The 13,539-nt window shown below is 37.3% G+C and overlaps 2 protein-coding genes across 4 annotated transcripts in view; both read left to right on the forward strand.

Annotated features, from left to right (window-relative positions):
- nmd3 (NMD3 ribosome export adaptor) overlaps positions 1–1,015 on the forward strand; it is a 13,128-nt gene extending 12,113 nt beyond the window's left edge. Inside the window, exons 13-14 of the mRNA XM_015370241.1 lie at positions 192–262; positions 776–1,015. Coding sequence (XP_015225727.1) covers positions 192–262; positions 776–909 — 205 coding nt within the window. The 3' untranslated portion in view covers positions 910–1,015. The remainder of the gene's footprint in view (positions 1–191; positions 263–775) is intronic.
- An 8,986-nt stretch (positions 1,016–10,001) lies between these two features.
- sptssb (serine palmitoyltransferase small subunit B) lies at positions 10,002–13,512 on the forward strand. Of its 3 annotated transcripts, XM_015370254.1 has the most exons (3): positions 10,071–10,207; positions 10,297–10,372; positions 11,929–13,512. In XM_015370254.1, the coding sequence occupies exon 3, from the start codon at positions 11,937–11,939 to the stop codon at positions 12,177–12,179; it is 243 nt and encodes an 80-aa protein (XP_015225740.1). In that variant the 5' UTR covers positions 10,071–10,207; positions 10,297–10,372; positions 11,929–11,936; the 3' UTR covers positions 12,180–13,512. The 3 variants fall into 3 exon arrangements, with proteins under 3 accessions (XP_015225738.1, XP_015225739.1, XP_015225740.1); XM_015370252.1 differs by lacking the exon at positions 10,297–10,372 and having other exon boundaries at positions 10,002–10,207; XM_015370253.1 differs by having other exon boundaries at positions 10,069–10,372.
- The last annotated feature ends 27 nt before the right edge of the window (positions 13,513–13,539 follow it).

The raw sequence follows: 13,539 nt of genomic DNA on the forward strand, positions 1-13,539 counted from the left end.
GTTTTGTTTTGTTTTGTTTTTTGTTTTTTTCTAATTGATGCATTTATTTGAGATTTTCAGCTAGATGGTTTCAAGGCTTTGAAGCCATAACTAAGCTTAGAAAATACTTTAAAACCAGGCCAATTTGCTTTTTCTCTTAATCTAAGGAATGTGGTTTTTCATGTGTTTGTCATTTTCTTTTCTACCTTCAGACAATACCAGGACTTCCTGGAGGACCTGGAGGAAGATGAGGCATTGAGGAAAAACGTCAACATCTACAAAGGTGAGCAGCTTTTGCACAGTTTGTTCTGCGACTTTGATGTAATGGATTTTACAATTCAATTCAGGTTATTTATTTAGGGTCCGTTCACCCAAAAAACGTATCCCAAGACAAAATCTGCAAACACAGGGAGTTAAGAGTATTTTCAGTTGGATGAGGTACACAAGGTTAATGAAACCAAAATATAAAGTCAATAGCATTTAAAGTGATGGAGAAAACTAAACAGAGAATCATTAAACCAAGTCTACTTTATACAGGAGGGAAGAGTAACGGACTTAGGCAAACTTTGAAGCACTGAACCAGGGAAACTTTCTGTATGAAGGGAAAAATAAAGTACTTATGGATCATAACTTAAAACTAATGGTTAGGAGTAATTTGTCTGGAAAGGAAACAAGAACTTAAAGTTAATTCACAATTACCTGCATATCAAGAAAAAAAGTTGAAAAAATGTATTTAAAAATGTTTTATATTTAGATATGTTGATAGTTAATGGGTTGTTTTTTCTTCCTATATCAGATGCCTCAAAGATCCCAGTAGAGAGCGACACTGATGATGATGGAGCCCCTCGTATCTCCCTGATGGAGATGCTGGAAGAGCTCAGCCTGACGGATGCAACAGGAGAGGAGGGAGCAGACATGATGACAGACTGATCAGCTTTCTCTCCAACTTCAAATGATTTTGAAAGCTGATCTGTCACTTTTCCCACCAGTAGCTGTGGAAAACGGTTGCAGTTTTTGACCATAACTAAAACTTGGGAAAAAAAAGCCTTTCAGGTGTCTTAAAATAACCTGTAATAGTACCTGTAAATACATTTGAAGCGGTTTCACTTGTATTTCTCTTCTCATCAGAAAACTAACAATATTAAATATACTTTATCATACATAAAAAATGTTATTTTCTTATTTTTCTTTAAACTTCCACCAGAGGTCGCTTTGAACTAGGGATCATGAAGTGTGGACCCTACATTCAAAGAGCTCCACTTGCAAGAAAGCGATTCAGTGGTTTAATTTGGCTGCCATGACCAGTATGCAAAATCATCCATATGCATTTTATGTCCAGATAAAGAAAGCCAAGTCTGTGCTCTGATTGTGATGGAGCTGCACATGCGCATCTGATTTACATATACTGCCAATGGCTCCATTATTGCCAACCACTCAGCCCTTCCTGATTTTCCTTGTTTATTGGCACTTTATCAAAGGCAGATTTGCATTTCTCGCCTGAACTTAGCCTCCATATGCAAAGGATCTCCCAGAGTGCTGTCAGTAAGTAGTGGTTTGGGAAAGCCCTTGTTTTGAGAAGAATTTGTTTTTTAAGGTTAAGACATAATTGTAAAATGAAAAAAGAAGTATTTTTAAGGTGCAGTGCAGGGTGTAAACAAAACTAATGAGAGTGCGAAAGCTGTTGGCAGACGTCAGGGTGTGTAAATTGTACACATTTTGCGTATTTGCATAACAGTCTATATTAAAGTCTAGCCTGCTTTGACTACAGTGAAATTGATTAAATATTGCAGCGCTTTGCAAAAGCATCCCTGAAACCTTTTCAACTTGATCATGTGTTTTATTGAGATTTTGTGTGTTAGACCATCAGAAACTGATGCATGATGCTGGAGCATAAGGAATAGACAGTTTTCAAACATTAAAGGCTGGCATACATTCACTCATTTTGAATGATATTGATTGCTTTCAAAAGTTCTAGTTAAAAAAGGGGACGAGCACGTAGTACGTCCTTACATAAACATATCACCAGAATGATTGACAGTTAGGAGGACCACTTATTTTGATGATCCACCTGGAAATAGAACATCCCCCTCTATACCTTTAAATAATGCCCTGGCTTTAAACATATTACAGAATGCTGCTCAATCATCCAAAAAGAAGAGCTTGATCTGTTGGAGGTGGAAGAACACTGGAGACTGGGGCCTTTATACAGGAAATTAAGCCAAGAATCTACAGCCAGAGCTACAGTGGTACCAGTTAAAGTAGAATTAATGTAGGAAAATACTACTTTGCAGTGTTTCTTAGATAACTGTAAATGTGAACACTCACCACAGCAAGCGTAGCCCCACAATCACAAATGACACTTGGAGAATATGCACATGTAAATTTGGCTTCTTTAGCATAACTGTTACTGAAAAAAGTATGGTTTATACCATTTAACATTTTATGGTAGCCGCATTTTATCAGATTCAAATTTATAAATCCCCCAGTGGTAAAAATTGAAATAAAAAGAAAAATGGTAATTACAATTCTGACAATTTACCCAGTTGTTGGAGTTTTTAATCATTAATTCAAATTGATCTTTTATCATCACAACAATAAATAATACGATAAATGCCCTAGTGTGAGGGGCCACTAGCAGATTTTGCTCTGAGGATCTCAGACTGTGAGCTGCGCTCTTAACAGCAAAACCAAAATTGAAAATCAGTTGTTTGATTGCGAGTCAGGGACCCAGTGAAGATTGTAGGGTAACGTGGGATCCTCTCAGCAGAGTTTGGTACCAGCTGTAATCAGGCCAGCTTATTTTTGTTCAGAGAAGTGAACAGGCTAATTCAGTAGTCTAAATGTGAATTAACATCTCAGCTCGTACACTCAAAAATATTTTTAATAAGTATACTTAATAAATACATAAACCTGATTATGTATTTCAAAAATACTTTTTTATGAATATTCATCATGTTTTATTTGATAGGTTTATGTTATGATTATCTAAGAAAAGTAAATGGTAATTTGCTATGTAATAAAATTACAAAAATCTTAACATTTGGGTGAAACATTTTTGCAAGTGTAAAGACTTGGAGCTGTAATCATAAGAAAGGATTCTGCAAAGTTTAAGGCGTGGAGGTCCTCAGTAGAAATGTTCCCCACACCATCATCTTTGTGTGTCAAATTTTAAAAAGCTTGTAGGGATCCCTCATTAGGAAGAATTGGAACAAAGTCTGATGGTTATATTGCTGTTGTGGCCAAAAAAAATAATATTCACGGGCATGTTTTTGATGCGCTCTGTCAAACAGTTATAACCGGCGCCCTGCTCCTATTTTAAGATGCAGTAAGGAAGGCTGGCTTAATTTGTCGATTCTGATCCACTGGAATGGTTCAGGGGGCTTTTTTAAAATGATTTTAAAGCAAGAGAAATCAGGAATTAATGTATTGTTTTTTTTTGTTTTTTTTTTACAAGATTTCTTGTTCTCCCAGTTTTTAAGCATTTTGTCTCCACTCCGAAGGAATGTGTGTGTTGCAGAGGGTCTTCGTCTTTGGTGACATGTCTCACATTTTACCTTGAGGAGAACTGGTCTCGTTTTTCACAAACCTGAGCTAGTTGTTGATCGTAATCAGATCCACTTGGGAAAGTGAATGAAGTGAATCCACAATGTGTGTGTGTGTGTGTGTGGTGAGTTTCTCACTATTTTCTTTGTATTTATAAAGAGAGAACAAAATACATTATTTAATCCACCATCAAACTGTTGTTAGTGGTATTTTAGACTCCATTGGGAGACAAATCTGATGTCTCTTGTGGGAATATTAAAAGAAAAAACCTGCACTAAAGCAGGTCAGGACTCAGAGGGTCATTTTACTATTAATCTTAAACTGAGATCTGTGATAGGACAGGTTCAATTTCCATTTATACCTTGACAAATAAAATAAAGTGTATCCATGCATAACAAGGTCTCTTTATCAGCACTGCTTGGTGTTTACACATCAATAATGCAGCGTCACAACTGAGCTGCTCAGCAAACCTGCAATTAAGGAGATAAGATTTCCTACATCTGTCCAGCACCCCCGCCCACTAAAAACAAGGTTTTCTTGCTTCAAAATTGAAAATAAGCTCAGAAACATGTTCTGTGATGACGACTTATTCGGGTTTTCCGAACTACTATAATTGTTCATTATTGGCTCTAAGTGCTGCATTGTTTCAGAAACTCCACAGTGGACCTCAAGCGACTATAAATTAGTTCCCTTTTTACTTGAATCTCTTCATTTAAAATATCCATGTGAAATTCAAAAATATTTACTTAAATCTGGAAAGGAAAGTATGGAGTCTAAAGCAGAATAGGACTGGATATCAGCCAAGCTAAGAAACTTCTGGCAATCTCTCTGGTTCAGCAGCAGCTCAGCACAAAAACTGTAGCCTGGATAATATATATGCATGTGGTGTCTCATGGAGAACAGACATGTGAATCTACCCCTACCACCCCTGTGTCCTTCCACTAACCTTTCCAATGGTAATTTTCTTTAGCAATGACATTTACTGACTAATTCTTGGATAGAGGGTCACAGACTGTCACACCTGCTGAATATCTTAAAGTCAGCAGTTTGTCTATGATTACATAAGACACAAATTGCCCATGGCACACAGGGTGGCCAACTTTCCTTAAATTAACTGCCCCCTATTTAGAAACAAAATTAGAGTCTCGTTTAATTCAGGTTTGCATTAAATGTATACAGGCACAATAAAAGGCAAAGATAGATTCATAATTTTGGTAGGGCGGAGGACAATGCCTGGCCAAGAAATACCTAGTTTAATTTTCACAGAGTTGACAATCCTTATTGCACAAGATTTAAAAAAAAAAAAAAAAAATCTGTTTTTATTAATCTTATGTTATAAGTGGAGCTGTGTACTTTGAAGGATAACGCTAGGAGTTCTGTAAAAACAGTTGTGCTCTACACATCTATAGGAATCCTACCTAATCTGGAAAACTTAATCTGGAATTACCCTTTATGAAACAAGAGCAGTATATGGGGTGGTGCTTATCTCTGGCATTCTATGGGCGAGAGGCAGGGTGCACCCTGGATAGGTCATCAGTCTGTCACTGTCCATTTTAGATGTGATTAACCTATCCCCCAATGCACCTCAGGCCTTTAAGGTGGCAATAAAACCTTTGCTTGAGAAACCTCTAGATTCGATTGACCTAATCATTTATGGACCTATATCTAATCTTCCTTCCTTATCTAATATTCAGAAGAAAATTATTGCCAAACAAGTGTGTGAGTACTAACCCTGTAATAACCTTTCAGTCAGGTTCTCATCATTACACTGAAACAGCACTGGTGAAAGTCACTAATGATATTCTCATGGCCTCTGATAGTGGATTTTTATCCGATCTTGATCTGGTAGATTTCTGTGCTGTATTTGATATTGTCGATCATATCATTCTATTAGAAATGCTTGAACATTTTGTAGGGATTAGGGAAACAGCACTAGGCGGCTTATTTGTCTTATTTGTCTGACAGATTTCAGTTTGTTCAGGTGAAAGATAAGCTTAAGGTTTTCCTGTGGAGTACATCAGGGATCAGTGCTAGGGCCAATTATCTTTACCATATTTATACTCCCAATTAATAGAATTATTAGACAGCATGGGTTTAACTTCCACCTTTATGTTGATGATATTTGTTCACAAATCCTGATTAAACTAACCTGTGAAATAGAAAGCTACAAGCACTAAACTCTCTGCTTTTGATTGCAAACAACAGACGTTATTGTCTTTTGACAACAGGATTGGAAAAAGATTAGTCACCTCATCTGGATGGCATTAAATTGACCTTGGATAATGTTACGGTATATAAAAAAGTTGAAGTTACTGTTGATCAGAAATTATCATTTAAATCATATATCAAACAAGTTTCTAGAATTTCCTTATTTAATCTCTGGAACACTGGAAACATTTTAAATATATTTTGTCCAGGGGTGAGGCTGAGAAACTAGTCCATGCATTTGTTTCTTCATGGCTTGACTATTGTGATTCTTTACTATCAGAAGGTCCACAAATTGTAGTTAAAAGCCTTCAGCTGACCCAAAAATGCTGCAGCCAGAGGCTCCTTTCCTCTGGAATCAGCTACCAGTTTTAGGTCATGAGGCAGACACATTGTCTACTTTTAAGGGTAGGCTTAAAACATACCTTTTTGATAAAGCTTATAGTTAGGGTGGCGCAGGTTTTCCTGAGGTATCTATAGTTATGCTGCTATACGCTTAAGCTGCTGGAGGACATAGGGACCACTTTTCATCATTCTGCTTCATTATGTCTTTTTTTTTCTTCAATTCTGCAATATTTCTTAGTTCAACACCTTAGTTTATATTCTCTCTGCTTCTTTTTTGTCACAGTAGCTGTATCTGGCCTTGTTCTGTTTGGCTGTGAAAACATCCTGTATTGAAATATCAGCAGGGTTACTACCATCAACTTCATTAAAAGATAATAGAGTTGTGCCTAATTTTAATACACAGACTTGTCTATTTCCAAGACAACAATGGGCTAATCTTTTACTGTGACTGTAAGCACTCTCTTTCAACCTTTTGGACATGAAAACCAACTTAAAGCTCATGTACTTCTCCTACACAGAACACCATGTGGAGCTACTTTACCTTATGTTTTTAACATAGTATTTTCTATGTTCCACTTTAATGTCTGCCTTAGTCTCCTTGAACCCCAAGTCTTCCTCGATAGAAGGCCACTGATACTGAGCCTGGATCTGTTGGAGGTTTATTCCTAATAAAAGGGTTTTTCCTCTTTACTGTCTCTGCATGCATGCGCAGTATGAGGAATTGCTGAAGAGTCAATGTCATAATGCAAATGAATATCTACTGTCGCCACATCTCAATGGAGTTAATCCTGCATAGGCAATGAAGTCAGATGAGTTTCCGTGGATAGAAAACCAATCCGACTGTATGATCTGATTGAATTGTGCTTTGAGATGGCATGAATTGGGAACTGGCTCTATACAAATAAACTGAACTGAATTTGATATTCATAAAGATACTTTATATTTTTGGAAATAATTTTTCCAGAGTTTAGAGGAAGATTGGGGAGGAGCAAAGTTAATATCTAATTTCTGTGCTAAATATAATTTATATTCTTATATAATCCTATGTATCTAAGAAACTCAGTTTCTTAGATACGTTGGTTAACCAACTTTTTTTTGTATTCAAATGTATTTAGGTGGTCCTGTGGTTTAAAGGAAAAGTCTGATCAGCAAGAAATAACCAATGGGTCATTATTTATACCTAAAGTGAATACGTTTATGGTGATTTAATGAATTTAGTGTTCAGTATAAATCAGTATAAAAATTAAAACAATAGTTTTCATGGCAATCACTGAACGGCCATATTTGCCCAAATATAGTAACACCTCACTCCTGACATCTTCCGGTAGTGAGGTCATGGTGCTGTAACCCTAGCACCATTCTCCCTGCTTTACAAGCGAAATCAGTGGGAACTACTAGACACAACTGCAATCAACAACAGTTATTACAGATTTCAAGAGGCTTTCACCATTGAAATTAACGAGAGCTATAGTTAAACTAACAATACCCACGTGCATGGCAGATGGATGTTGTAATACATCAAGTAAAAGTGAAAAAAAATCAGTTATTTCACCTTTCTAATTCATGATTGCCAACTTGAAGAGGGAAGATTTGCCATCGAACTTCTAAACAAAGAAAAAACACGTCATTAAGCCGTTACTCTCTGCTTTGCATAGTACGCTGGTCGTCACCATCATAGATAATAGCATGGTGTGACAAACACCAGATACAGCACTGGGACTTGCTCAACAGCTGATACCGCACTGTGACGTCACAAACCGGTAGGGTCCAGAAGTGCTCTTGGACAAACATGGATGTCTCCGGTAAAGCACATTCAAATGAAATTACTGTTAATTAAACACACTTGTCATTTATTGAAAAGTATGTAATAATTTCATACTCAAGGTACTTTCAGAAGTTTGTATTCTGAATCTGACCGGACTTTTCCTTTAAATGTACAAAAATAATTTTTGAAGCAATCAGATCTGAAGCTGTTCTCAAATTTACCTTTATACAGATTTTTCTTTAATGTTGAAAATCAGTAGCCTTTATTTTGGCTTTAAACACAGAACAACCCAGTTGCTGGGTAGAAGCAATTCTATGATTAGAGGTTTAGTGCGGCTGGAAAGGTAAGATACATTTCAATGTTTTTTATTTACATGTTCAACACCTCGTATCTGAGACTTTCCTGTATTTTTGTCTTCTTGGACATTCTGTAGCAAAAGTCACCCGGCTTTTCCTGACCTTAAACTCTCCTTCCCCTTTTATACGTCTCCCTCTTTGGGCTTGCAATCCTAAAATTGTGAGTGTATTTAAGAAGGTTAATATATACAGTTGTGCTTGAAAGTTTCAACACACTCCCCATACAGAAAAGGATAAATTCACAACAGTAATTCTATTAACAAGAAACTGAAAAAAATAATAAATAAAAACATACAAAATTATGATTTGATAGATTGGAATATTGATTTTGGTTTGTGATTTTAAAAATATTTTTAAAAATGTGTGTTTGTTTATTATTAATATTTCTGTTGAACCACAATTCAAAATGAATGGCACCATTTTCATTGAATTTCACTGGCAGCTGATTTTTTTCCATCTTTAAAAAGCAGAGGCGTAGCCAGAACCTTTTTTATAAGGGTGACCAGGCAATAACCAATGTACGCTGGGGTGTGGCCAAAAGTGCGCCAGAACCTCATGGTCAATCTACACTGTTCCATCAGGAAAATAAATGAGCATAAAATTTTGTATGCATATATTTAAACATCCGTGCTTTCTAGATAAAAGGTATAGTGAATAATATGTTTCAGGTTTGAGTTCTGGGGCAAACATATTTTCCATTGTCATTACTTACCTACTTTTATCAATAATCATTCTGCATAAAATTGATATTTACAAGTACTAATATCTACATAAATTAATAATTTATTAAGTTTTTATTAAAATAGTTATCTATGATTTCACTGAAGACTCCTAGATGACTTGCAGAAACACAAAATTTTTCTTTACCCCATAAGACAAAATCTAGTTCTGAAAAGAGCAAGAATTCTGTATTTATCATCTTTAATATTAGTATATTAATGTGCATAACCACATATTAAACACAGTATTTTTGTTGTCAAGTAATTATTAATATATGAAGATTTTTAATATTTTGAATATTCCTCTTGAGAATATTGATGCTGCCACCATCTGTATTAAGGCTGATTTATACTTCGAAACGAGGTCGTCTGCGTAGGTGTCGCAGTGAATGCAAAGACGCCCCGCCCCCCTCCGCAGACACTCTGCTGGACCTCTCCCGCAAACAGTGCCGCAGACAGGAGGCAGGCTTGTTTTGTTTTCATTACCGCCATTGCAGAAAACAACTCGTGAAGCTGGACCAGCTAGAAGAGCGATGCGCGTGAGAACGCAGGGACCCTTTTTCCACCTGGATCCCTGCTCTTTTTCGCCGTCATGTCTCTCCGTTGTCGGACAAACTCGCCCCCACTTCCTCTCTGCCTTGGCCGTTTCTAGACCCACAGCATATAGCGCAGATCACGCTCAAAATCGAGCATGAATCAAAAATGTCTGCATCAAGCTCACTGCGACACACTCCTGCGGGGAGTATAACCAGCCCCTTAGGGAAGAAAACATGGTAGGAGTGGTCACAGATCGGTTAGGGGGGGACATGGCCACCCGTGGCCCCCCATCTAGCTCCGCTTTTTATATAATAATTTCTTCTCCAAGTACTGTATAGTTTTTAGACTGTTTTATATTTAGTTTGACAGTTAAAAAAACAAAACATATTTTAGGGGTGCTATGTTTCAATGTAAGGGTGCTTCAGCCAACCCCCCCAAAAAAAATGGTCTAAAAGCGCCTATGTTGCTGGGTGTCTGTGTCTGGGCTGCTCCCTCTGCTGTTGTTGCTGCACACTGCGTCAGACCGGGTGGGGGGGCTGGAGAGGTCTGCGGCGACGCTTCTGGTTGTAGGATGGCGGGACAGCAGCGCCAAGGATGCGGTAGAAAAGTTTAAAGATGCGGCACAAAGCAGCGCTCCGTGCATGGCGCATTCCAGATGCATCAGCTCCAGCCGCTTCTCTTCGGCCAGCTGGATCATCGGCCTCTGCGCCAACCGGTCCTCCTCCTCGGTCGCCCCACCTGCGTGATCTGTGAGCCAGGTGAGGGGTTAGTGTAAACACGAGCTGTGGGTGTGGTGCAGTTTTCAAAGCATGTAAGAGGGCTGCATATCTATATGTATATATTTAAGAGAGAGGCGAGCAGGTGAGACGGCTTTTGGTTTCCAGACAGCAGCGGAGATAAAGCAGCGGTTCCCATCGGCTGAGGTGAATATTAAGATGTTTTTGTGTATTCCATGTATTTATTATTCACCATAAAATTATAAATCCTCATGTATTTTTATTGGACCAAGTCTTTATTTGATATTTGTAGCTACTTTTTGTTGCCTATAATCTTTACTTTTGATTAAATTAAATTAAATTCTCGCAGTTCTGGTATTATTGTTTTTACCTCTACCACTGTTTTTAACTTATAGTTTTCTCACAATTGAATATAAAATAAAATAAAAACAAACAAGTAAGCAGGGACACGTTTACCTGTTGGCTCCTCCCACTTCCAAAGTAGCAGGAGCTCCTCAACATCTGCAAACATTTCATTTCAAAATCAAACACCGTTTCTTTTTTTTTTCTTTTTTTGTATTTATTTATTTAGGTTCTGTCAGAATTTCATTGAAACTTAAAAATAGGCTCTGGCTGAGAACCAGGTGGGGAAATAGACAGTCACTGCTTCTTTCGCTTGTGAATAAACCCAAGGTTGGGGAAGAAAACAGGTGGTACTATGAGGGTGATGTGGGATCTGCAGGCCAACTTTTAATCACTGGCACTGGCTGCTTTTAGAAGTGCTAATGCAGAGCCAGCACAGAGTTGTATGGACCTGAGTAAAATTGGATTCAAAGTCAAGCATATTATCTACTACAGTACCAATATTAATCTGATTTCTATCGTCAGGTGAAGTTTAACAGTGTTTCAGTGTAAATTCAGTAGAGTTAAAGATGGGGTCAGACGAATGTCTGTTATGGTTACAAGCATAGCTGGGAAAGTGTCATTAGTTATTGCTTGTCTGATTTGCAATTGATGTGTGCATTAAAAAATCACGGATAATAACAATTGAACTTTATTGATCTCACATTGGAGAAATTCAGTCTCTGCATTTAACCCATCCCCTTGGGAAGGGGTGGGCTGCCATCGTGTGGCATCGTGCAGGGGAGCAGTGTGGAGTTAAGGGTCTGTGGAAGTGGGTTTCGAACTCAGAACCTCATGATTCCAAGCTCTATGCCCCAACCACTAGGCAGCCATTCCCCATATAAAAAAAGAACTATGAATCAATTTAAATATAAATGTATACGTGTTTCTGTACAATTAATTTAAAGTTTCACAATCATTAACATTTAAAGTGAATTTTGACATAAATGTAGCTATAAATTTGAACTTTTATCTCCAGTGGTCTTTGTGAGATGTGAGTGGATTTTAGGGTCATCCTGTTGGTCTTAGAGGTGTAAACAGGAGCAAAGCTTTTTCTTATTCTTGTCTTATGTCATATTTCTCTGGTTGCATTTTCCTTTGCTTATACTTATGTTCTCACAGGAGGCGGAACAAAAACCATATAATCAAATCTAAATTCTTGCCCTTTACATAGAGATTCAATCTAGCAGATACATTGTCAATCACATATACCGGTAGTTAAATATGAAAATTGACCGCTTTTAGTAATAGTTTTTGATATTATAACAGTTTTTTCTGTCTCCAGAAGTCAGAAAATGTGTCTAAGTATTTTTATTACTTTAATGACATTTTTATTTATTTATTGTTTGTTTCTCCTCCAGCTGGCAGGATGAACTTCAAAAACATGAGGGAGTATTTGGCTTGGATATACTACCAGTACCTGCTCATCACTGGCATCTACGTCCTTGAACCATGGGAGAAGTCCATTTTTAATTCTTTTCTCTTCTCCGCCATCGCAATGGTGGTCTATACCTCATACGTGTTTGTGCCCATTCACATGCGCTTGGCTCTGGAGTTTTTCTCCGGGATTTTTGGTGGACAACCAGAAAGCACCATGGCACTCATGAACTAAACAAAGGAAAAAGACCGGAAGAAGGAGTGGTTTGTAAATCATTTCCATGTGACTAAACCTTTCTGTCTTCACTTTAACCACAAACTAGACAGGTCATCATGACTGAAAACGTGACGATCCTGCTGGAATGATCTGGAAGCCTTACCTACTACTTTTGGATCCCACGCCCTCTCGCCTTGCCCAATGGTATTACACAACAGTGCTTTAATTTACTTCCCTTGTGAAATGTTTGGTTTTTCCTTTTCCTCGCCATATGTCCTGTGTGAGTGCATACCACCTTCAGGTTTTGCATGATAGGACCATAGATGACAGGTGGATTTGCATGCTTGTGGTTAAAACAACTCACAGCTGTTCTTTTTCCTCCTGCTGGCTTCAAGCTGCAAACTTAATTAAGATATTCCAGCAGTTTTGACTTTTAGTTTGATGAGAGCTGGACATTGTGGAAGAGACTGAGATTTGAAATTGAAGCAGCAAACTTTCTACAACCTTTTTCCCCCTTTTTTATCTTATTGTGATTGAAATGGCTCTTCATTACAGATAACATATATAAAACTCGTTTATTGTTTGATGGCACTTTTCATAAAAGCCTTAAGATAAATTAATCTTTTATCGCAGTAGCCTAATATTATTTTGTCTTTATTGGCATACATTCATTAAATGAAGCAAAAAAAAAAAAATCCAATTAGAAGTAACAAAAAATATTAATTAATTTTATTTACACAATGACAGGCGCCACTTTGGTGGCCCCACTTTATGATTCCTAAAAAGTAATTGTGAGTTAATTATTTAGCTAATTTAAATTTTTTTTCCTACATTGATTAGAATGTCTAGGATTTCTTGCCATTATCAACATTCAGAGCAAAAAAAAGAAGCTTAAAGCAGCTGGAACTGTGACAAATTAAGCCGTTTTGCTTTGAAACCGTAGATAAAACAAAATCTGTATAGCTCACTGTTAAAAAAACTGCAACATTTTATTTAAACTAGAAGTTGTTATTGCAATAAAAGACACGTTTATCTTAAAGGTGACAATACAGCTTTATAAGTTGTTGCATATAGGTGGAAAGCGCTGTCATGAACTAAATTTGGAGAGGCCCAACAACGTCCAATCGGGACTTACATTTTATAGATATGTAAATCTGCTGTGATTTTTCTCCATGTGTAATAAAACAAACTGGCAATTATGTCTGACTGCTCAGTTTGAGTAAACACCTGAAGGCCTGTTACATAAAGAGTTGTGGAGTCCCATAACAACACTTGGCAACTGCTCTCACCATGTCTGCTGTCTGTGTTTTGGCTCTTGTCACCCGAAGATTGATAAGTTTGTCTAATTGATAAAAAAGATGGGGGTAATCACAGCTGT

This window comes from Cyprinodon variegatus, unplaced genomic scaffold (genome assembly GCF_000732505.1).
Source record: "Cyprinodon variegatus isolate N-32 unplaced genomic scaffold, C_variegatus-1.0 Scaffold44, whole genome shotgun sequence".
Classification (NCBI taxonomy): domain Eukaryota; kingdom Metazoa; phylum Chordata; class Actinopteri; order Cyprinodontiformes; family Cyprinodontidae; genus Cyprinodon; species Cyprinodon variegatus.